Source organism: Panthera leo, chromosome C1 (genome assembly GCF_018350215.1).
Source record: "Panthera leo isolate Ple1 chromosome C1, P.leo_Ple1_pat1.1, whole genome shotgun sequence".
NCBI lineage: Eukaryota > Metazoa > Chordata > Mammalia > Carnivora > Felidae > Panthera > Panthera leo.
The window spans coordinates 97,491,000-97,515,270 of NC_056686.1; the positions used below are offsets into that span (position 1 = coordinate 97,491,000).

The window sequence follows — 24,271 nt, forward strand, 5'->3', positions numbered from 1 at the left end:
TTTATAGTATATAAAGCATTTTTTCAGACATTATCTTTTGGATCCTAATTACAATCCTATAAGTACTTTATCCCTGCTTCCCAAATGAGAAAACTGAGGCTCTGAAAAGTCAAGTATCCTGCCCGAAGGCTTTCTACTCATAAATGGCAAAGCTAAGGCCCTCTGGACCAAAATCTTAGGATCTTTCGACAATAATAGAGAGTCTTTGCTGTGGCTAATTATGTGATAATTACTGTTAGGTAAAGAAAGTATTTCTGAGATTCAGCAGAGCTTATCAGTTGTAACAGTTTATATTAAAGACAGTAGCACAAGTTGGAACTTCAGATTACAACAGAATTATGGATGTAGACTGAATAATCTTTTCAACACTAACTGTTTCCTATGGAAAATTGGAACAAGCCTTTTTGTTGGCAAAACTGAATAGTTTGCTGCCTACGTTTTTGGCGATCGCCTCCTTTTCATCAGCAACATGAAAACACATTTACAATGGTGTTACTGAACCAAAACATTTGTTCATTCCTTTCCAACTTTTTTGGTGATATTTCCACCCGGGTTTCCCAGGGGTATCTACAAATTGATATATCCAAACTAAACATTTCCTTCCCCAATCTTCCTTCCTCTTTAGCGATCCTTATCTTTATATGTTATCCTTCAATTTTCCCATTCCATTTGTGGCAGATACCCTACCTATCTACTCAAAAGTCATTTTCCCTTTTTTTTTCTTATTAATAAAGCCCTTTTTAGTTTGGGCACTAACGTACTCAGCCGAAATCAACTGTGTTTGCTAAACCTCCAAGCAGCTAGACGTGGCCATGAAGTACAGTTTGACCAATGGGATATAAACAGAATTGCTGGGTGCCATGTCTATAAAACCCCTTTTAGAAGACATCATCTTAGCTGGCATACGTTCTGCTTTTTTGCCAGTCTTCTTCTTCCTCTCTGGAATAAAAAATATATATATCTGGGTGAGTGCAAATCAACCATTGTTGTAACACAAGTGATGAGCAGGACAAAAGCCACATGTGAAGAAATACCTGAGCAGAAGAAAAGAGCCAGGGTCCTTGAAGATATCCTCAAGTCGCCATATTAGCCCTGGACTGCCCCCCTGCAGGCTTTCTAAAACAGATGACCCCCAAACAGCGCTGGAGTTAGGGTTACTGACATCCTTCTCGCTGCCCCCTCGTATGGTCGAAAATCCACATGTAACTTTTGACTCCCCCCAAACTTAACTACTAATAGCCTACTACAGACCAGAAGCCTTACTGATGACATAAACAGTTGATTAACACATATTTTGCATGTTATATATTGTATACTGTATTTTTATAAGAGTAAGCTAAAGAAGAGAAAACCATAAGGAAAATACATTTATACTACAGTATTTATAAAAAAAAATCTGTGTATAAATGGATGTGGCAGTTTTAATCCATGTTGTTCAAGGCTTACCTGTATATAAGAAAAATAAATTTGTTTTAGAAATTGATTACTCAGGTTTTTTGGTTATTAGCAGCTAATGTAATTTTCATAAATCATTAGTCACCTCAAATTCAGATGATTGCAATAGATTCTTAATTATTTTCGCTGCCTCCAAATCATATTGCAAAATACTTCCAGATGAAATCTTTTTAAAACATCACTTTGAGGGGCTCCTGGGTGGCTCAGTTGGTTAGTTGTCTGACTCTTGACTTTGACTCAGGTCATGATCTCATGGTTCATGAGATAGAGCCCCAAGTCAGGGTCTATGCTGACAGCAAGGGTCCTACTTGGGATTCTCCCTTTTTGCCCCTCCTCCACTCACATGCATCCATGCACTCTCTCTTGCTCCCTCTCAAAAATAAATAAACATAAACAAATAAGACACCACTATATTCTCCATTTTTTTAATGTTTATTTTTGAGAGAGAGAGCATGTGTGCGCGTAAGCTCTAGTGGGGGAGGGGCAGAGAGAAGGAGATAGGATCCAAAGCCGGCTCTGCACTGACAGCACAGAGCCCAATGCAAGGCTCCAACCCATGAGCTGTGAGATCATGAGCTGAGCAGAAGTTGGACGCTAAACCAACTGAGCCACCCAGGCACCCCTACACTCTCCATTTAAAAACATTCACCGAGTGGCACCTGGGTGGCTCAGTTGGTTAAGCATCCGACTCTTGGTTTTGTGTCAGGTCATGATGCCACAGTTCCTGGGTTCAAGCCCCGCTTCAGGCTCCAAGCTGGCCGTGCAGAGCCTGCTTGGGGTTCTCTCTCTCTCCTCTCTCTTCTCCTCCCCCCCCCACCTCAAAATAAATAAATAAACTTACAAAAGTTCACTGACTTCATTTGTTGTTTCACCAAATATTTCTTGGGTACTCAAGGACACCAAGTTTGTGGGTAATTTCAGACAGACTTCGGCTCCAGTCTTATCTCCTGTTTTTACTAGTTGTGTGGCCTCAACTTTTGCAAACCTAACCAGGCACTGTCCTGGGCAGTGGCATGTGTATGGTGGTGAACAAGAAAGACACAGCCTCTGTTTATGTTCTAATGGGCAACATACAATAAGGTAATTTCAGGTAGTAATGGATGCTAGGAAGAAAACAAAACAAGGTGATTTCTATTGATGAGAATTCTATAACTGAAGACAGGAGTAGGTCTCTTCTCAAAACTATTTAGACTACTAGTGTAGATTTTCAGATACCTCACATTTAGATACCTCGCATCCAACTTTGGCTCAGGTCCTGATCTCACGGCTCGTGAGTTCGAGCCCCACATCGGGCTCTGTGCTGACCGTTCAGAGCCTGGAGGCTGCTTCGGATTCTGTGTCTCCTTCTCTCTCTGCCCCTCCCCCACTCATGCTCTGTCTCTGTCTCTCTCTCTCAAAAATGAGCGTTTTACAAAGTTTTTAAAAAAATGATGAAGGCTTAAATGGAAACAATCACCGTAGAACTGCAGCAGAAACGACGGATATGACCTATTTTGAAGACAAGACTATCAAACCACAAAATGGATATGGGGTGATGGAAGAGGAGTTGTTGAGAATAAGTCTTAAGTTTCCTTGTGAGTGATTGGTAAGAAGATAATACAAGAGGATAGATAGGATTAAAGCCAAAACCAATGTATTTGGCTTAATTCCTCGAAATGGAAATGTCCAGTTGGCAGTTGGATATTTGGCTTTAGAACTCAGGAGAGAATCCTGAACTGGAGATATATTTGTGAGTCATCAGCAATGATCTTGGTTAAAACTCTGATAATCAGTTACAGCACTGAGACAGAACGTGTGCAAAGAGCAGAGGGCCATAGAAAAAGATTCTTAAGGAAAACCAATATTTAAGGATTGGTTGTAGAAAGAAAAGACCACAGAAAAAGTTGAAATGATGGGGGACGAAGGAGGAGAAGAAGAAGATACTGTATCGTGGAAGCTTTGGGAGAAAAGCAATCTGAAACCAAGTCATGGGGCTTAATGTTGTGAGACTTCATGAAAGGACAGAAAATAGTTCATAGGTTTGGCAATTAGGAAAGTGGGTGATCACCATGGGTCAGTTCAGCTCCTTTTAAGAAGATGCCCAGAGAGAACGAGACATACAAGAGATTTATTGCATTTAAGGTAATGCCTGTGAAGGATAAAAGAGGAGGGAGCAGGGGTAGGCAGGGAAAGTCTTCAGACCATGGTGCGATGATGATCTGACAGGTGTAAGAAGAGAGAAGGAAGGAAGGAGGGTGACTTGAAAGAGCCTCAGATTTTAGTCTGGGAAGGTCTTGGCCAGGCCAGTGGGGCGTTCCCCACAAGGATTGCCCGTTCAAGGAGTCCTGTAGGGAGAAAACTGGCCCCACTCTAGTACCCTCACCATGTTCAGTCACTGTGAGGTAGGGAGTGTGGGTACTGAGCATGGCTTCAGGGTTGCAAATGAAACGTTATGGCAGCTGGAAGCTGTCAGCCAGCTCCTCAGGTCAAGTTCAAGAACCTCTTGTCCTGGCTCTGTGGCTGCCAAACTGTTAGGGAGGTTTTAGAGGAGTCACAGGAGTGGAGGAGGTTTGGTGGTTGTGGGTTGACGAGTGGATGGGAGATGACGAAGTGGAGACCCTTCTTTCCTAACAATGTCAGAGAGTGGACGGAGAAAAAATAGAACGACAGGTAGAGGGATCTAGGGTCAAGGGAATATATTTATAGATGGAGGAATATAAACATCACCGGAGAATGGAACGTCAAGGACAGAACAAGTTTCCAGTCTTGAAGGACATGGGAGGAGGGGGAAGCGAGACTCGAAGAAAAGAGAGGGATTTTTCCTCTGAGTCTGGAGTGGAGGAGGGGAGAAGGATGCAGAGAGAAAGAGAGAGAGAGAGAGAGAGAGAGAGAGAGAGAGAGAGAGAGAGAAAGAGAGAGAGAGAGAGAGAGAGAGAGAGAGAGAGAGAGAATTTTGCGACATGGGGATAGTATTTGGGGTATTAAAGCCCTGTGTTATTTTTAACATTCCCGATTCACGGAGTAAATGAGTTAATGAATATAAAGTTGTTAGCACACAGAGATGTCCAGACACAAGGTGGTAGATGTAAGTAATGAGGAAAAGAGAAGAACAGATTTGAAGTCTTTACTATCACGTTAAAAATGAAAAGATCTGAAGAGACTTGTCTTTTGGTGAATTACACCTGATACAGCTTTGAAAAATAAGATTCATTATACTCTGAGGAATTTCTAAAATGGCATATCTTCTAACATTTTGTGTGTGTGTGTGTGTGTCTGTGTCTGTGTTTTAAATCATTTGCAATTTGCTTCTGTTTCCCATACAGTTTTGAAGTGAATTTGATATAAAAAGGGAACCAGTTTCTTGATAATACTCAATGCTTAATATATAGGGAAACAGTCACAATAATGGTGTGAAAGTATAAGATTTTAGCCTTTATGGAAGCGAATTTGGCAGTATATTTACCAAAAAAAACTTAAACAGTGTGCTTCCTCTATTGATACGATTTCATTTTTATGACTTTAAGGAAATTATTATACGAGTACTCAAAAATGTACTTCCAAAATGTTAACTGTAGCCAAATCGTTACCAGAGCCAAAAAGTAGGAACAACTGAGAGGTCTGAACTACAAGACTGATTACAGTATGGTGCAATCATCACAAAATAACAGTAATTAACTTAGTGATGTGAATGAATACATAGTAACATAGGAAACATTAAATAAAAGATTTTATTAAGTGAGAAAACATAGTACAGAGATGTATACCTAGTATAATCTTGTTTGTGTAAACAAATGAAAGGTATTTAATTTAAATATCACTACAGACATTGATAAACCGCCTGGGCAACTTTCATTTGTGTTCTGTCTGGGTAGTGGGATGATGGCGATTTTTTACTTTTTTCTTTGGCTTGTTTCCATTTTCTACCATAAACAAGTGTTATTTATATCATAAGAAAAATAAAACCTGAATTTAAAGGAAAATGAAATAAATCTCGATCCTGTCCTCACCTACAGCCTTTAAGGGAAAACCCTCAGAAGCTTCCTTCAATGGGACAAGTCTCTATTTACCCATACTTTTTCTGTAATTAAGCTTACTTTTCTTTCAAGCCTCAATATATAAGATAAACTAGTCTTATTTTTAATTCTATTTTTTGCTTTAGTTTTTAGCAAAAAAAAGTATTATTTTGTTTTCTTTTAAAAATTGTTAAATGAGAGGCGCCTGGGTGGCTCGGTTGGTTAAGCGTCTGGCTCTTGATTTCAGCCTGATTTTGGTCATGATCTCATGGGTTTGTGAGATTGAGCCCCACATTAGGCTCTGTGCTGGCAGCATGGAGCCTGCTTGGGATTCTCTCTCTCCCTCTCTCTACCCCTCCCCTGCTTGCATGCTCTCTCTCTGTCTCGCTCTCAAGATAAATAAATATTTAAAAAAATGTTTGTAAATTGTTAATGTGAATATTTCAGCTACCTTATGGACTACATTAGTTGGAGCCAACCTGGGAACCTAACCATCACTTAGAATATTATTCCAATGGAAAACATCCAGAGTTCCAAATAAGAAATTTACAAACATTTTTAAAAGCGGGAGATCTCTTGTATTTCATTGAGTTAGAGAGATCGGTAACCTGAGTCTGTACAGGAAGGAGATGACAGACACATAACGGGAATCGGCTATAAACAGATCACTGCCGCCTGCCTTCTTTTGTCCAGCAAGCCCCTCTGTTCTGCTATAGCAGACCTCCCTCCCTGCTGTGAAACCTGCCGGGCATCCCCACCCTTTTCCAACCTGCCTTCCATCCCACCCTGCTCGATGCCCTCAGCCACTCACGGCTCAGAGTTACCAAAGCTGCCTGTGGGGCTCAGGGTTGCCATGAGTGAACTTTCAGGATCAGCTTAATCTTTTGCTACATTTCCTCAGTGGGAGCAGTTCTGAGCTCATTACAGCTTCTGGTTTGGGAATATACCTCTTCTGCCAGCAGCAACCATGGGCTGTTTTTGTTACCCTGTTAGAGGTATGTAAGTTAGTTTTTACCTAAGTAGTCAGTTTTAGTTTGGCGTAAAACCAAACCTATGGAATTTTATGGTATTTTTTTCAGCCTCATTTTCCTGTCAGTAATAATTTCCCATACATGCCTAAAAATAAAGAAGTCAAATTTATAAGACTCATCCTTTTCCATGAGACAAACGGACTATTTCCTGCCTCCTGAATGGAACTGAAATTCAGCAATTTGCTTTCAACAAAACCATCTAAACTTCACAGCACACAGCGGTTCTGTTGGAAGTGAGAGGGAGGCATGCCCATATGATCCATGCCATGGTGATTGTGCTGAGTACTGTTTCAAGTATCTTTTTCCCCCCTTAAGCATATATCAATTCCTTTAATTTTCACAATAGTCTTTTAAGGAACTATTGTTACCTCCGTTTTAGGTGAAGAAACCTAGATACAAAGAGGTTGACTTGCCCAAAGGCTCACAGCTAGTGGTAAGTGGTAGCCCAGGTATTCCGGCTGCAGCGTGGGGCCTGTGAACCACTGTGTTATATCCTGCCTCACCATTTAGTTGTACAATGACCATGACTGTACCTAGAGGGTACTGGGTTCTGGACTAGACGTGAGGGTATGACCTAGTGATTCCCCACTTGGTGATAGATGGTTGTAGAAGCAGATTGGTGACATCAAGTGGTATTTAAACTTTTTCTTATGAAATCTTCCAATTAAATCTTGAATGAAAGCCTAAAATGGAAAAACAGACAGGAGTGGACTGCTTCAGTTAAAGTAGGGGGACAAAGGAGGAAGGCCTGGGCTCCACCCACTCAGGCTTTCCCGGAAGTCTTTATGGGACTGGAAGGGCTTGGAGAAACGTGGTTTGGAAACTACAAAGTGGGGGCGCCCGGGTGGCTCAGGCAGTTGAACGCCCAGGCTCTTGATTTCGGCTCTGGTCATGATCTCACGGTTACTGTTTGTAGGTTCGATCCCCAAGTCGGGCTCTGTGCTGCCATGCACCAGGTCTGCTTCAGATTCTCTGTCTCCCTCTCTCTACTCCTCCCCCCTGCTTGCTCTCTCTCAAAAAATAAACATTAAAAAAAAAAAAAAAAAGAAAGAAAGAAAGAAAAAGAAAACTATAAGTGGATCAGGGGCACCTGGGTGGCTCAGTCGGTTAAGCGTCTGACTTCAGCTCAGGTCATGATCTCACGGTTTGTGAGTTCGAGCCCCACATTCGGCTCTCTGCTGTCAGCCCTGAGCACTCTTTGGATCCTCTGTCCCCTCTCTCTCTCTGTCCCTCCCGCACTTACATGCTAGTGCTCTCTCTCAAAAGTAAATAAACATTAAAAAAAAAAAGAAAGAGGGGCGCCTGGGTGGCGCAGTCGGTTAAGCGTCCGACTTCAACCAGGTCACGATCTCGCGGTCCGTGAGTTCGAGCCCCGCGTCAGGCTCTGGGCTGATGGCTCGGAGCCTGGAGCCTGTTTCCGATTCTGTGTCTCCCTCTCTCTCTGCCCCTCCCCCGTTCATGCTCTGTCTCTCTCTGTCCCAAAAATAAATAAAAAACGTTGAAAAAAAAAAATTAAAAAAAAAAAAAAAAAAAAAAAAGAAAGAAAGAAAAAAGAAAACTTCTAAGTGAATCAAAGAGCAAGGGATCTAAAATCAGGAGACCTGGGCTCAAATGAAGATAAATCCATCCATTTTTAGGGGATTCAGTTTTCTCACCTGTAAAATGGGAGACCATTCCTATGCTACCTTGTTCTTGAGGACTGAATGAGATGAAGTCCATAAGAGCACCACTTTGAACTCGCAAAGCAATATATAGTTTCCATTTCTACCGAGACCTGACTTAAAAAGGAGAACCCCAAGTGGCAATGAGGCATGAGACAGTTTCTAGTGCATTTTGGGTATCCCTGAGCATTCTCAGACCAGGAAGGAGTCAGAGAAGTCAGAAAAGCTGGGTAGAGTCTTTGAAACGATCACCAAATTCTAACGAAGAAATTTTGTTTTAGTGATGTCTCCTCAATAGAATAGAAAAGATGAATAAGAAAACAATGCCTATCTGGTTCGCTACTAAACGTCCGGAGCAGTGGTGTGCCCAGGCACAATAGCAGGTATTCAATAAAAACTTGCGAAATGAATTAGGAAGGAAAGTCATAAGGAAAATTGAGTGAGCCAACAAACCAAATATATTTTGTTAGAGCATGTGGCTCTGTGTCACGGTGGGATCCAAATGTGGTTCTCTGAGAGGAAATGTCACACCAGATACAGAATGATGGGATGCCACGGGCACAGACCTTGGTAATTTTAGTTCATATGCTATTCTAGAGTTTCATTTTGGACTTTAATTGTTAAATGTCAGACTCCTCAAATTCACAGGCAAAACAAGCATAAATTCATGAGAGTTCTCGATCTAATTTTGAAGAGGTCTTTAGACTTCATTCCAGTGATTAAAAAAAAAAACAAAACATCAGGGATATTGGGTCTCAGCTGTAAACGTGGAGAATCAATTTGTACTAAGATGTTTTAAAATAATGCACAAATTTCCTTTTTCAGACTTAAATATTCAGTGTAACTTGTACATCTGTAGTTCTAATAGAAAGGGTCATCGTGCCAGTTTTATCACATTCACAGAAGCCATCCTAGATTTCTTTTCCTAACTTGGATAACATTTCAGGCTCCAGTGCCTAAAGGTTCTAGGAGGCACCTGCTCAGTTCCAACCACATCCTCCCCCATTAGACAGTTGTGCTGGAAGCCACCTCTATCTTTAGAAACATTTTAGAAACATTTAATGTCATTTTAACTCCCAACATTGGGTGAGTGTTATGTCTCGTTCTCTTTCTACATGCCTGTAAACTGAGGGTACACTGTATTTATACTATTATTATTAAAATTTTTTCTTTAACATTTATTTTTGGGAGACAGAGCACTAGTGGGGGAGGGGCACAGAGGGAGACACAGAATGTGGAGCAGGGCTCCAGGCTCTGAGCTGTCAGTGCGGGGCTCGAACCCATGGACTGTGAGATCATGAACCCAGCCAAAGTCAGATGCTTAACGACTGAGCCACCCAGGTGCCCCTATTTGTACTATTATTTTAAGAAGAGACTAAGTGCATCCTTTTAAATTGAAAAATAACATGCAGGTTAATAAACTATTTTGGTGCAAGTGTGAAGTAAATCATGGATACAAATTCTCCAGATAAGAATGATCAATTCACCAGGTTTCCTTCCAGTTCATGAATCTGAAACTTTTAATGCTCATTTTGGCACTGAAAAGGGTATTTGTTTCCTGTATTTCGTATGTTCCTAGAGGTCTAGTTTTCTTTTCCAGACCCCATTTCATTGCCCAGAGTCAACTTTAAAGCAATACAAAGCATATTCTTCCCACTTGGATACTGGACATTGATCCTAGGCCTCGGGTCATGACAGGAGTTGGATACTCTCTGAAATGTCTTAGTTTTGCAAAGTGATCACTAGCATGGCCTCTTGGCCCCTTTACATGTATCTATGGATATAAATAACTCATGTAACTATGTTGTCCTTTTAATAACCTTCAGTATTGCTTGCTCTAAGGCAGAAATCTTAACAGCACGGAGATGCGTGGGAAGTCTCCACATATTTCAAAGAAACAAGCTTCTTACGCTTTTTCACCATTTGTCTCTTTGTAGTTTCATATTACCAAACAGAATTAGCAGCCATCAGCAGAATCCAGAAAACATCTCTTCTACATTCTTTTCTCAGTTACCACCGGGTCCAATATTAGCAAACAACAAATGATGGTAGGCATAGGGGATCAATTTTAGGTGCAAATGCTTTAGATACACAAAGCCCATAATTTTTTTCACTTATATTTTATATTCTAAAATGTTTATATGTCCTAGTAGTCCTATCTAGAAACATATTTTGTCATTTAAATTTGCTTTTCTCAAGTTTAATTCAGCCAAATATCAATATCCCTCTTTGCCCCCTTTTGAAGAAAAAGTGAAAGTAAAAATGATGTCTTTGGTAGAATAAGCCAAGATCCTCATGATCACAGTATTTCAGTGTTAGGTGAAAAATTCTAGGTGTGAAGTTTTTGTTTGGGTTTTTTTAGAACTGCATCTCCTTAATTAGGGTTGGGAAACCTGAAACATGCTAATTCAACTTTCCTATTTTGCAAATGAACAAACTATGTATGGGCCAGAGTAGCAAAATTATAGTTGGAACCCATGTTCTTTGGCTACTAGAACTATGTTCTAATGATACCAAGGTTGGTAGATAGACTGTGCAGTAAATGTGAAAACAGGAAAAAATATTTCCAAAGATAGTTTCAAACACTTTATATTATTATGTTAGAATTTGACATATAGCTATGGATTATGGCTATGAATCACCCCCAAGGTAAGAGTTTAAAAGCAGGCTTTGACATATTTTACACGGAGATAAAATGAGGAACTCAGATGTTCGAACACTGTCCAAATGTCACATCCAAAAATCTACAATTAGGGGCGCCTGGGTGGCTCAATTAAGCATCTGACTCTCAATTTTGGTTGAGGTCATGATCTCACCAGTTCATGAGTTCGAGCCTTAGGGCTCTGGGAGGACAGGGCAGACTGCTTGGTATTCTGTCTCCCTCTCTCTCTGCCCCTCCCGTGCTCTCTCTCTCTCTCAAAATAAATAAAAATAAAACTTATTTAAAAAAACAAAAAAACCAAGTCTAAAATGAATATTAACTTTCAAGAAAAGGCACTTCAGTAGAAAAAAGAATTATGACTAAGCAAAGAACTTCCAGTTTTTATTTTTTAAACATTTAACAAGAAAAACATTCAACCAAATTTTTAAAAATTAGGATGGATTAATTTACAATAAAATAGTCAACTTAAAGTATCAGCCCCTTAATTTAGGACCAAAGAGGCCAATAGTTCTGTTTAAACAACAGAATTGCACAATTGGTATTTTTACCTATATCTGATGGCACAGAAATATAAAAGTCATACAACTTTCACTGAGATCCTCCCTTCCCTCCAGAGTAGAATTCATCCAGTTGCTTCTTAGGTCAGTACTCAGGCCTTTAAAAATCACCAGTTGTATTCTGAAACATATCTACAACTATTCTGATAATGAGAACACGTTTAAAACAATTCCTAACAGGAAACACCTTAAAAATAATTTTGTGGCACATTACACTGCTTAAAGAAACAGCGAAGATGAAAAATAATGTACAAGAATTATAGTCTCTTGCTTACAGAAACCACCTAAATAAAATATTTTCCCTAATTAATTATCCTTGCTTCTTATAATTTATTAGCAGAGATGAATTACAAGAAGCAGAATGCACCATTTTTTGGTTCTTGGTTGTAGCTGCCAGCTTGAGAGTTCATGACTGTAAATGTAAAAGCAAAATATGACCATGCTCACAAATTCTGGAATGGGAAAAAACGAAAATATCTCTTCAAAGTGTTTCTCCATCCTTGCTTTCAAGTCAGACAAAAAATTCACAGCAGTTTAAGGGATGATGAAAGACTAAACATGGGCCTGCTAAAAGACATACTGAGAATAACTTTACCTATTACACTAAAGTGAAAACTGTAAGAAGTATGATATTACATTACCAAGTAACATTCTAGAGTAAGCTGCTGGAGCAAATACAGCACTTAACAGTTTCATTTACAGACTAGGCATGGTGGCCTTTACACAGAACATCTTATTTTCACACTCTTGGGTGTGCAACCCTTGAAACACAAACACACATAAAGTAGTATGTAATTCATGACAGCTGGCCAGGCACTTAACTTGGGGGAAGAGACTTTTCAGATTCTGAGGTAAACTAGAACTGTTTTCAGCAATTACAAACAAATTCTAAACAACCACACTTTACTTCACACCAACTGAAGTTACTCAGCATTTAACTGTAAGTCTGTCACTCTATCGTGCCAAAATTCACACCTATGTGTCACTTCTTAACAAGCTATTAAAAGAACATTTTCAAGTCTGAATTTTGGCCCCATTTAGATAATTCTGTGCTTAGGACACACTTGAAAAAACTGTAAGGTACATACATATAAGGGCAAAAATGAGTATCTTTTTCCCTAAATTTGATATTACAAAAAGGGTCATACTGTCAGTCACACAGATGAGAAGAGGAGGAAGAGGTGGAAGACAATGACAGCTGAGGTGACAAGACTCCATCTAGCCTCAAGAAAGTCACACGGCAATGTTCCAAAAGGAGCAGAAACCCAGCAGCGGGAGTTTCTATTTACAGCTGTTGACAGTATGTGAAAGCTCTCAAAGTTAACACTAAGGAACACAACTCTCTGGGCTTGTTCGCTCTGGGCACAGTGCAGGTTCTTGCCCTCTTCTGAATCCATTTAGAGACAGTGTAGAGTCTCCTTAAATGAAAGCTCGTTTGAGAAGATAGAGGACCTCAGTAAGTACACACCAGAAGAGACCAGAACAGGAAGCGGCCATCTGGGAACTAATCTCTCATCAAAAGTTATCCAAGTCTCCTTTTCATTGGAGTTACCAGGAAATTATCTGCAAATGCAAACGCCGTACCTCCAAACCCTCATAACTAACAATTAGTTCTACTTCCCACTCCCTTCTCAAACAGCAATTTCTATAGAAAGGCTACTTCTCTTCTGAGCAAACTCCATCAGCTTATTATCTGGTATACACAGACGAATTCATCAACATCTGGTTTTAAACCCTTCAAAGGACATCATGAAGAAAGAAAATATTAAAAATTTTGATCTGAGGCATCCTCATTCTCAAAATAATGAGAAAAACTATTGGTTTAATTCAGAGTTTCACATGGCTAAAAATGGTCTACAGATTTTATTTATAAAAATTTCTAAGCTGACCCTCCTCAAGACGGCAGGTTTTTCCAGTCATGGTAAAGGATCTGTGCTAACTGACCTCTTCTTTCCTTGCAGGACTAATAGTGTGCATCTGGCAAAACTACTAGCTGGAGTTTACTGGTGCAGTGAGCAAATGTGGAAGAATTTCTCTCTCTGCAATGCTAACCGGCTTGCTCAAGTTTTGAAACCGTGACCCTGGTCTATTAGCACCTTGCTGTACTCAACTGAAATAACCAAGCCGCCATTGCGGCGGGATGAGAAGGGGAATGAGGGCAATTATAATATACATCCTTAAAATATCATGATACGTAGTGAAAATGTGTCCGTTAATACATCTGAGGCTTGAAAATCATTGATCATAGCTATTAAATAAAACTGCATTAAACTTACAATTTCGAACACCTGCAAATGTAAAGCTTTAGGATATGACCTAAATTTAAATATGAATGGAAGTTCATTATCAGTAAGCTAGAAGAAACAAATTGCATATATTTTGTAAGTGGTAACCTACTCCCTGCCCCCCCGCCCCGAAGTAGAGATTAGGTAAAAATTAAGTGAAGTTATTCATAATTGTTTCCAGTTTCATCTTTCTCTTGGAAGAGACCCAAATCAGGTCTCTGGAAATCCAACTTCATACACATAAGACACGGCATCTGCTATTATGTCGGTATATCTTTCCCTCAAAGGTAGACAGATCATAGACGTATCTCAGACATTCATTTTCATGTATAATGGTTTTTGAGACATCTATTCCATCAAAGTATTATAAAGCAAATCTACAAACCACTTCTAGGAAAAAGGCACTTTGCTGCAAAAGTTAGATTTAATTATGTGGAAGTTGAGAACACTAGGATAGACTCAAAAGTCAGAATTCACTTTTGTATTTATGAATGCAGAGCAGATGCCAGGTATAGAGTATAGCCAATAACATTACAAACAAACCGAATGGTAAACTTAACTATATACTCAGCAAAACAGTAACTTACGACATTTCTCCAAAAACCAACATAGTTCCAAGTTCAACAGTAAAAAGGAAAAAAAAAAGTCACCAGCAGTTGCTACTTTAGAGCTCAAGACATTGTTTCCTACAGAATTTCATGTCTACAGTTTGGTTCTCTGTTTCAGAGCATGAATTACTTTTCAGATGAAAAACCTGGGAGGTTTGTTTATATGTGCTGGGGGAGAACCAGGGTGGAAAAACAGTGGGGAGTAACAAGAGGTTCATTTCTCTGGTCAGACAACCAAGTGAGGAGGTAGTTATTCGGAGAACTTCTCAAACAGAGAATAATGTACTGATCTACGGAGAGTTGGGGAAATAGCAGGAGCTTCTTTGTGAAACTGAAGATAGCAACAGGAACACTTCTCCTCCAGGGAAGTCAGGACCAGGGTGTCAGTGCAGCTAAAATAAAGACAGAATCTGTATAAATGGCACATGGAGATTATGAGAAAAACATGGTTAAGAAATCAACATGAACGATAATACGTTCGCTTCCAAGCTTGTCATACCTTGACAGTGGCTCTTTTCTGATGCTAGAACTTTAAAAGTATCTATAAGAAAAGAACACACACCATGTCATTATAATCTAGTTTGTTTTTTGTTTTTTTAATTTTTTTTTTTTTTTAACATTTATTTATTTTTGAGACAGAGAGAGACAGAGCATGAACGGGGGAGGGTCAGAGAGAGCGGGAGACACAGAATCAGAAGCAGGCTCCAGGCTCCGAGCTGTCAGCCCAGAGCCCGAAGCGGGGCTCGAACCCACGGACCGCGAGATCGTGACCTGAGCCGAAGTCGGCCGCTTAACCGACTGAGCCACCCAGGCGCCCCTATAATCTAGTTTTGATGTAGTGATTCTTCCAATTCCTAATCAGTGCAAGAATATGGTATGGTAGGCATACATTTCATAATAATGTCTGCTGGTTTCTACTGTTATTGAAAGTGTAATGATGTCTATAAAATACTTAAATGCTTTAAAAGTACTCTCAGAAAGGGTGCCATAAGGAAAATATTTTACAGCTGTGAGCAAGTAGAAACTCTCAAATAGCAACACAGAAAAAATAACAGCAATCTCCTCCAAACTGCCTGATGCTAAATAATAAAATTTATGATTATGACGCCAAGAGACCGCATGCTCACCTTGTTACATCACCACACACGGTAACCCCATACAACCTTGAGTCCCATCATCACTGCTGTTGAGTTTCTTCATTCGGTACTGACGTATTTCTCTTACCAGTGTGTAAAAGGCATCTTCAACACCCTGTAAAAGAGAATGATAAAGACAGCTTAATAGACACGATCCAAGGTGTGAACTATCTCATTTGTACTTCTTGGGGACACCAAATTTAGCATTTTTATTGAATTACATCAACAGACTGATATATACAAATGGCAAATTTTGAAAAATTATACTCAAGCACAGGAAAATGGGTAATGTGGGACATAGAGAACGACCAGATCTAAAGATTCCATTCAGGAGAGCAAAATCCCTAAATATTGGCTGGTGTTGATGGCAGAAGGTCTAATGTTTGTAACTAATTTTAATCAAGGGTCTTCATTTTAGTAATATTTGTGCATATTAACGTGAGGCTAAAATGCCACACCAAGATATTAATCGGTTCATTTGGGGTTTAAACGAAGGATTAAAAAAAATAAAATACAAAAAATTCCATAACAACAAAGAATGCAGATCATTATCTCTAGTAATCAAATTTTTCTGCCTTAAATGAATGCTTGCCAGGTGTTCAAAGCTCTGCTGTACCTGTCTGGTCTTGGCTGAGGTTTCAATGAATGGAATCCCATAACTCTTGGCCAGTTCATGGGCTTGTTTTGTGTCGACGGTCCTTGTTGGCAAATCACACTTGTTTCCTACTAGCACCATAGGTACGTCATCGGAGTCTTTTACTCGCTTAATCTGTTCCCTAAGAAAAAAAAAAGGAACATATCATCATTACCTAAGAGTAAGTTTTTAGGAAGAAATGAACAGATGGAAAAAGAATCTAACCAATTTTATCTAGGCCTGTTAGCTTCTAGTATTGATCTAGTATGGAGTTTCACTTTTTCCCCCCCATGGATTATAAAAGATGATGCCTAATGGTCTTTTGGTTTAATTATAAAAAACCATGCACAACAGTGGACTGGTTTAGACTTGATGCAGCAGCCATAAGGCAGCCAAGTACTGGTTCACCTTCTAGTGGAAATGGATGGCTATTCTACCTTGACGCATACCCCGGTTAGGCTCCCTGATTCTCCAAAGAGCTTGGCTCTAGATTTAATTGGCAACCTGAAATCATACTCTAGATTAAGATCTAAAGTATAAAAAGTAAAGCATACTGCCTCAAAATAAAAAACTTTTTGAAGTTTCCTTGAGAGTGACAGTGTTTAATGAAAGACAGTCTATCCGCTTCTCTAGATGGGTAATGTCCAAACATTTTCTTCAAACGATACTATCGCTGGAAGTCCAAGATATAAAATAGAAAACACCAGAAGTGCTCTTCTTAAAGGGGAACTAAAGGATCTGGGAACTCCCAACTTACAGCACTCCTTTCAGTGACATGTAAGACATACCACACAGCAGTTTGGAAACTACTGCTCTAGCTTCTCTTGACCAGTACTGTCCAACAGAACTTTTCATGATGATGGAAATATTCTCTATCTGTGCTGTCCAACTATATCCACTAGTCATATGTAGCTGTTGAACACTTAAGAAGTCAGTTGTTATGTGGTCAAGGAACTGAGCTTTCAATTATATTTAACTGTAATTGACTGAAATAATCACGTAAGGTTGTAGCTACCATACTGCACAGCACTACTCCAGACTCTACCCTTGGGTACACACACAATCATGCACCTAAAATTCATTACACTGGCTATCTGCAGAACCGACCTTTGGAGTAACGGCAGTAGCCTATTTTAAAGGATAATATAAGACAAGACAGCCTAAGAGGAAAAAGGACTTCTAGAAATTCAACATTAGGTACCTGCCAAGTACTGGACATTTTCTTATGCATTGCTATTATTTCCAGGCAGCAAATGGAAAGCAGAGCAGGTTTAAGCAGAAAAAACCCCACCGAAGTCAGTTTTGGACTAGTTTGTTTCTGGGGTGTCTGTGTGGCTCAGTTGGTTAAGTGTCTTGACTCCTGATTTCGCTCAGGTCATGATCTCACGGTTCTGAGACTAAGCCCTGCATTGGGGCTTTGTGCTGGGGGTGGAGCCTGCTTGAGATTCACTTTCTCTCCCTCTGCCCCTCCCCTCCTCCCACTCTCTAGAAGAGGAAGAAAGAAAGAAAGAAAGAAAGAAAGAAAGAAAGAAAGAAAGAAAGAAAGAGAGGGAGGGAAGGAGGAAGGAAGGAAGGAAGAAAGAAAGAAAAAGGGAGGAAGAGAGAAAGAGAGAGAGAGGGAGAGACAAAAGAAAGAAAAGGAAAGAAGAAAGAAGAAGAAAGAAGAAAGAAGACAGAAAGACAAAGACAGAAAGAAAGACAGAAAGACAGAAAGACAGAAAGAAAGAACCAACCACGAACCACTCTCCCTACTGAGTGACTTTTCTGGACTAGTTTGTTTCCATGAGCAGACATCTTCAATGGATGGAGTATAATATGCCTGTAGGCTGTAGGAAGGACATTCACACTGACTCTGTGCTAGGCACTTTTCTGGGCGATTAACATGTTATATTATCTTGTTTAATTTTCCAAACAATTCTTGGTAGGTACTATTACCTCCATATTATAGATAAGGAAACTGCATCACAGCCATTTGGTAGTTTGCCCCGAAGTCCCATGGCTAATGGATGATGGAGCCAAGTTTCAACCTGTTCTATTACTCTGCTCAAAGAACATGGAGCTAAGGAAAAGGAGCCCTGGGTTTTTGGTCCCGCTCTGCTACTAATAACAACCATGACTCTAAAAACCTAACAAAACACCTTCTGAACTCGATTTCTGATTCTGTAAAACAAGAATGTTGTGCCAGACCTTTTGGGATGAGCACTGTGTGTTGTATGGAAACCAATTTGACAGTAAATTTCATATATTAAAAAAAAAAAAAAAAAAAAAAAAAAAAAAAAAAGATTGCCACCTTAAAAAAAATAAAAAAATAAAACTTCACATACTTGGAAAAAAAAAAAAAGAACGTTGTGCCAGAATTTTTTATGGTCTGACTGAGCTTTGAAACTTTATGGTTCTATTGAGAAAGACCACCTTTCATCTCTCTTTACTGCCTGTTCATTTCTTCCTACCATTTTCTATCTTCTGTCACATACTGACGCCTGCTTCTCAGAGGTGTTTTCGTCTCTGAAATTCCTGTGGGATCTCTAACACCACCTGTGGTCCTGAATCATCCCGTTAGGAAGCTTCATTTAAGTATTATCACACATTCCAGCCATAGTGCATTATATAAAATATGTCACAATATTAACTTCCAGTTGTAACCCCAGATCCTCAATGTTAAACACTCTAAAACCAACTCTCTTCATAATTAAAGATGCTATCTTTCCTAGTGTGGTATCCTCATCCCCTCACAAAGCTTCAGAACACACTTATCAATCATCCTTTCAGAGTAAATAATGCTCCTAGTACCTGTAAAGGTTAATATCTGCAAATGATTTGCTATTGTTGATGGCAAATACACAGAGGAAGCCTTCGCCTGTCCTCATGTATTGGTCTCTCATGGCACTGTACTCTTCTTGACCAGCTGTATCCAGTATGTCCAACAGACAGGTTTCACCGTCTATAACCACCTGTTTTCGGTAAGAATCCTGGGGTGCGAAGGGTGGGAGACGGCAGGGAGAGAGGAAGATTTCATTTTTATTAGAAACCACAGGGTACGCAATGCTATTGCCAAAGTTAGATAAGCTCCTTCCTAAGTTTATTTCCATCTCTCTGTCCCTCAAACTTCTAATGTATAATCACAAATAGAACGTACTTAATGTCACCCTAAGAAAAAAGCCTACAGAAAGGAAAATGTGGTCACTCTGTTCTTGGAAAAGATGAAAAAAGTTTGGTAATTCAAAAGACAGCTATACAGCAGTTAGACTAGAGATTAGCATTCAAGGTGTTATTTTACCAAGGTATAAACTGGACTTTCCTTGTTTATTGTACATTTAAATTCTAAACATACTTCCACCAGTTATACCAGGCCTTGGACACAGTATCATTTGTGTTTATAACTAAACACACAAATACTTTTCATTTCAGACAAAATTGTAACACCAAAATATTTTTCTTATCATAGTGGATTTTTACCTTTGGAAAATATTCTGGAATCAAATTCCTAAAGGTTCCAAACAAGGTGCAGTAAAACCCTGGATTGCAAGTAACTTGTTCTGTGAGTGTTCTGCAAGACGAGCAAACATTTATACTAAATTTTAAGTTTATTAACTAGCAACGTCTTGCAATATGTGATGCCGACTGTCACATGATCACAACTTGGTTAATGGTTCTTGAAATTCGTTTTGATACACAAGTGCTTTGGATCACAAGCATGTTTCTGGAACGAATTAACCTCCCAAACCAAGGTTTTACTGTATATAGTTATAATTCCTTAGAAAGACAGACATGCATAGAATATATACATGGTTTCAATTTGCCTCTAAGGCAAAAATTTTACTTGTATTTTGATACTTACATTTTGGGAATTCAGTTCAAAGAAAACAACCCATCACACCTGGTAAAGATCTAGCTCCAGAAACAAATGCGAGCTGGTTTCCCAGTTCATTGATCAGTGCCTCTCAACTTCATTGTGGGACTATAATATACTTTCAAATTAACATAGACTTCACATTGCCAAAACTGGCCTGAAGTATGAAATATGGTTAAGTGTACGAGTGTTCGAGGAAATGAGCAAAATTAAAATTATAAGGTAGGTTTGAGTCAAACTAACTTAGGTTAATAGAAGTCAGAGAGAAGTGGTTATTTCCTGGCAGTGTGGGGGTTTACTGACTGGAAAGGGACATGGGAGAACTCTCTGGAGTATTGGAAACGGTCTATATTTCTGAGTGGTGATTATGGAAGTATTTAAAATACAAATTTTAAGTCACTAGGCTGTAGATATACTTGTGAATTTTACTGTATGTATGTTACCCTTCAATAACTAAAACTCAGAAAAATATTAAAAGGTTCTAACTATTAACACTAAAGCTGTTTAGCTTAAATAAAATTTTGCCGAGGACTTACTAATTTTTAATAATGGCTATGTTAGCTTCCATTAAACACTCAGCAGCTGGTGGGGGGAGGGTAGGAAGACCAGGATGTGGATTAAAATAAAAAATCTCTAGTCAGACATTTCTAAATTGAATAAAATTACACAACCTTTTTAAAAGGACCTTAGATGCCATTTATTCAAGCCAATCTAGAACGTGGACTCACAAAAAATGTAAACATAGTGATTTTTCTCAACATCCCTGTGTGTGATAGGCAGGACATGTTTATAGTAATTGAATAGACGAAGAAAATGAGGCTCAGAGAGTTTAAGTGTTTTGTTCAATATAACATAACTAAATAAACTGCCAACAGGGACTGAAAAAAATCTAGGTAGTGACTCAAAATCTCATGTTCTTTCTTACTCCAGCCCAGTCTCAGCTGCTTCAACTTTTAATGAAAACTGCAGACTATCTAGATCTCTGAATCCTTTATCTCCATCCTATTACTCAGTCACTCTTCCCACCGCCGGTTTCTTTTTAATAGAGCTGTCATATAGGAGTTCAACGAGTATGCAACAGTTTACTAAACTGCTAAATTGTCAAGTTTTTAGAAAAACTCTAACAGCTAATAAAAATGAACTCTTCTCCACAAACATGGAAAGCTTTATTGTATTGCTGAACGCAGTACCCAAAATAACTTTTACTTCTGTCTCCCGATTATTCCTTTAGCTAAACAGCAAGCTAAAGGATATGGGTAAGGGTGAGCCAAAAGCCAGAGGTAGGGTCAGCACACTGCCACTGGGCCTCACCTCTATGGTGGGATCATATTCATCTACAAAGTGGTTCTGGATTAGCTGGATTGTCAGTGCGCTTTTCCCAACACCACCTGCTCCAACCACCACCAGTTTGTACTCAGTCATTTCACACCAGCGAGAACCTGTGGGAAAGCAGCAATCAGGGTTAACTGGCGAGTCACATCTACAGTACTTCAAAGCTTTCTATAATCAATAGTAAGTTAAAGCCCGAGTTTGAAATATGTGGGTTCCATACACGTGACCCTCCACTTGGTTCTCAGTGATTTCAGGAGTGCAAAAGCACTGGCAGGTTACTGCGGGCCTCAGAATTCTGGCTAGTCTCCTAGCTACTACCCCCACCCTTCGGTATTTTTCAACAGCCCTTGGGCCCCGCCCTCAGCCTAAGGTAAAGGAAACCCCTCTTCCTACTCCTCCCCCAAGTCTTCTCCGCTCTGGTGGGGCAGCCTCCTGGCCATCCCCTCGTCTTACTCCCCCGCCGGTCTTCAAAGATCTCCCCCGTAACGCTCAAAACGAAGGACCCCCGCCCAAGGGCCTTTGTCTCCAGCCTGCAGATTCCGTTCGATTCCTGGCAACAACGAGTTGCCTCTTTGCGCCAAAGACGAACGCTAAACACAACAGAGCCTTACCTCAAACTTCGCTGCCTCCGCTTCCGACTGATTTAGAACAACTGGGAAAAAGGCTGGAGACCCCGGAACCGCCATGAACAGCCCCCACTAGGGAGCGGCACTTCCGGCCCCGCCCGCTACGTAATCAGTCGGCGCCCGGGGCGTCCGAGTCCCCGCCCCAGCCACGTGGGCCCCCGACCCAGGAGTCACGCGGCGGGCCGCACCCAGACCCGCCCCTCCCACACAGGACGTTTCAAAAATGAAAGCGCTAGGTGCTAGTCTCAAAAATCAGTAAAACTTTATTCGCTTCCATTCTTTCGCCATTAACAGAAAACTGGAGAAAGCAAAAATGTTTTGTGTTTACAAAGATAAACGGCCTCTTTACCCAGAGAAGATCAAAACCTCAAACGACAACGGGGAAGATAAAAGCGCCCTCCCCCACATCCCCTGAGCTGCCCTTGTCCTCTTAGACAAAGCCTTCAGTCCACTGGCCAGGGACCCTGGATGTGGCCAATTCAAGATGAGGGCCAAGAAATCAGACCAATCCATTCCCGTGATATAAAGTCGAACAGAAGCTACACCAAGGGTCAAGTGCCTGTATTTCACAGGACACAGGAACCAGGCGGCTACTTATAAAAAAAACAAGATTCATTTCAGGCACAACTTTTTTTATTTTTTTGTTTTTTGTTTTGTTTTTAAATCAGTAAAAGAAACTGGGTCCTAGAAGCTGCAGTGATCTAAGCAGCAGCAAGTTTGTGCATTCGTTTTTTTTTTGTTTGTTTTTGTTTAAATACGATTAAATTACCACACTGCTGGCACACCTCATTTGCATGAAATTCTGCACCATACATACTAATTGCAGTAAAGTTACCCCCCTCCCTAATCCCAGGAAAAAAAAAAAAAAAAAAAAACTACTCTGGAAGATAATTTTCACTGAAATCTAACCAAACTTCGTTAAGTGGACTGTGACAAGATTATAAATGATATGAAAAATAACATTTTAACATTTGGCCATCAACTTAAGGAAATGGTTTGCCTATACAAATTTTTATAATTTTTGTAATTTTTAATATATTCTACCCTCATATGGTCCTCAGAATTAAAGCATAATGAACAGGAAAGAAAAGGAAAAGAATGCAACTGAGTGCTAAGGCAGAACATCTTGCCAGATAGTAATGAAGGTAGAGTATATGCTAAATACCAAGTGCAGAATTTCATAGGGCCAACAAGATAACAGTCTATATTTTTCACTTACACAGGCGAAGTGGATTTTGCAATTACCAGTTGCGTTAAATGCACCAAATAAAGCTCCTAAGATTGATACTATAAGGCGCCACCTTAAGTTTTCCAGGCTGCAACTGTGCATAATTTTAAAATGGTTTCTTAAATTTATTTATTTTTTTTAAACATAACACGAGGAAGGTGTTAAAACTGGTGTAATAGCTCAATAGAATAAGTATTCCAGATTTTGGGAGGGATGAAGAGGAGGATATTCAGAACCCTTCACCAGGATCCCCCCAACTTGATCATAGTGGATTAATGATGTGCTTTGTGGATGTGGTTAGTCAATGACACCAGCTTGACGAATCTTTCTTTCTGCACCAAATCCCTGTGAAGAAGTAAAATTACAGTTAATCACTACAAAAGCAGTACTTTTTTTTAATCATCGTAACCACCACCACTTCTTTCCCAGAGGAGGAAATCCCTAATAAGCCCTCCTGATCTATTATCTATTATGTTCAAAGGATCAGGAAGACCAGAAAATGTGCTGCTTACTGTGAGGAATCATTATTGTTAGGGGCTGAACCAATGTATATGGAGTTTTAACTAGTTATAAGCATATTGAAACACTGAAAAAGAAAACTGAAGTTCCCTGTGCCATTAAGCTCCGAGCTATGCTGAAATAGGAACTTGATAGGCATACTGTTTGTCAGCTGCCCCTACCCCCACCCCTCAAACCTTGTAATGCCCTCATACCATTGAGTTATCTGGTCCCCTTGGCTGACGAAGAACCATTAGGCGAGGAGCACTGGCATCATCCAGGGTGATGTTCTTCAAGCGATTGACCAACCTATCAGGTCGTGGAGCTGCAACAGCCTTGGGGCCCTCACTGTAATGAAGTTAAGAGGTGAGAAGCAGCAACTCTTGGTGGGAAGAAAGCAAGTACTTGCAGAGGAGTATGTTTTCTATCTAACTACCCAAATGACTCAGTTTTAATGAGGAGACTCTTGCCTCATCTAGCCACCTAGCTATAGCTAGCAAGACAGGACAGACAAGTTTGTTTGTTTTTATTCCTAACTCAAGGTTTATCACTGTGGAGGAAGGGAAGAATCATTTGGGTGAGGGTCATCCCTGGACTGGTCTGCACCTAGAAAAACCTGTTCCACAGACACACAAAACGAGGTAATAAGATGTGAAAAACCTTAGACAAGTTAAATATGAGTATTTCAAGAGACTCCCAGCTCCTCTCATGATATT

At 39.8% G+C, this 24,271-nt stretch overlaps 2 protein-coding genes across 6 annotated transcripts in view; both read right to left on the reverse strand.

Moving 5' to 3' along the window:
- Positions 1 to 11,162: 11,162 nt before the first annotated feature.
- On the reverse strand, positions 11,163 to 21,914 carry NRAS (NRAS proto-oncogene, GTPase). The gene is made up of 7 exons (XM_042953542.1): positions 21,815 to 21,914; positions 21,183 to 21,310; positions 18,812 to 18,990; positions 16,004 to 16,163; positions 15,379 to 15,502; positions 14,751 to 14,792; positions 11,163 to 14,643 (listed from the first exon to the last, which is right to left on the reverse strand). The coding sequence occupies exons 2-5, from the start codon at positions 21,291 to 21,293 to the stop codon at positions 15,383 to 15,385; spliced, it is 570 nt and encodes a 189-aa protein (XP_042809476.1). The 5' UTR covers positions 21,294 to 21,310; positions 21,815 to 21,914; the 3' UTR covers positions 11,163 to 14,643; positions 14,751 to 14,792; positions 15,379 to 15,382.
- A 152-nt stretch (positions 21,915 to 22,066) lies between these two features.
- CSDE1 (cold shock domain containing E1) overlaps positions 22,067 to 24,271 on the reverse strand; it is a 39,173-nt gene continuing 36,968 nt past the window's right edge. For all 5 annotated transcript variants that reach the window (XM_042953539.1, XM_042953537.1, XM_042953538.1 and 2 more), the window contains 2 exons: positions 23,771 to 23,903; positions 22,067 to 23,402 (listed from right to left, as the gene is read on the reverse strand). In XM_042953539.1, the coding sequence (XP_042809473.1) occupies positions 23,355 to 23,402; positions 23,771 to 23,903 (181 nt within the window). In that variant the 3' untranslated portion in view covers positions 22,067 to 23,354. The remainder of the gene's footprint in view (positions 23,403 to 23,770; positions 23,904 to 24,271) is intronic.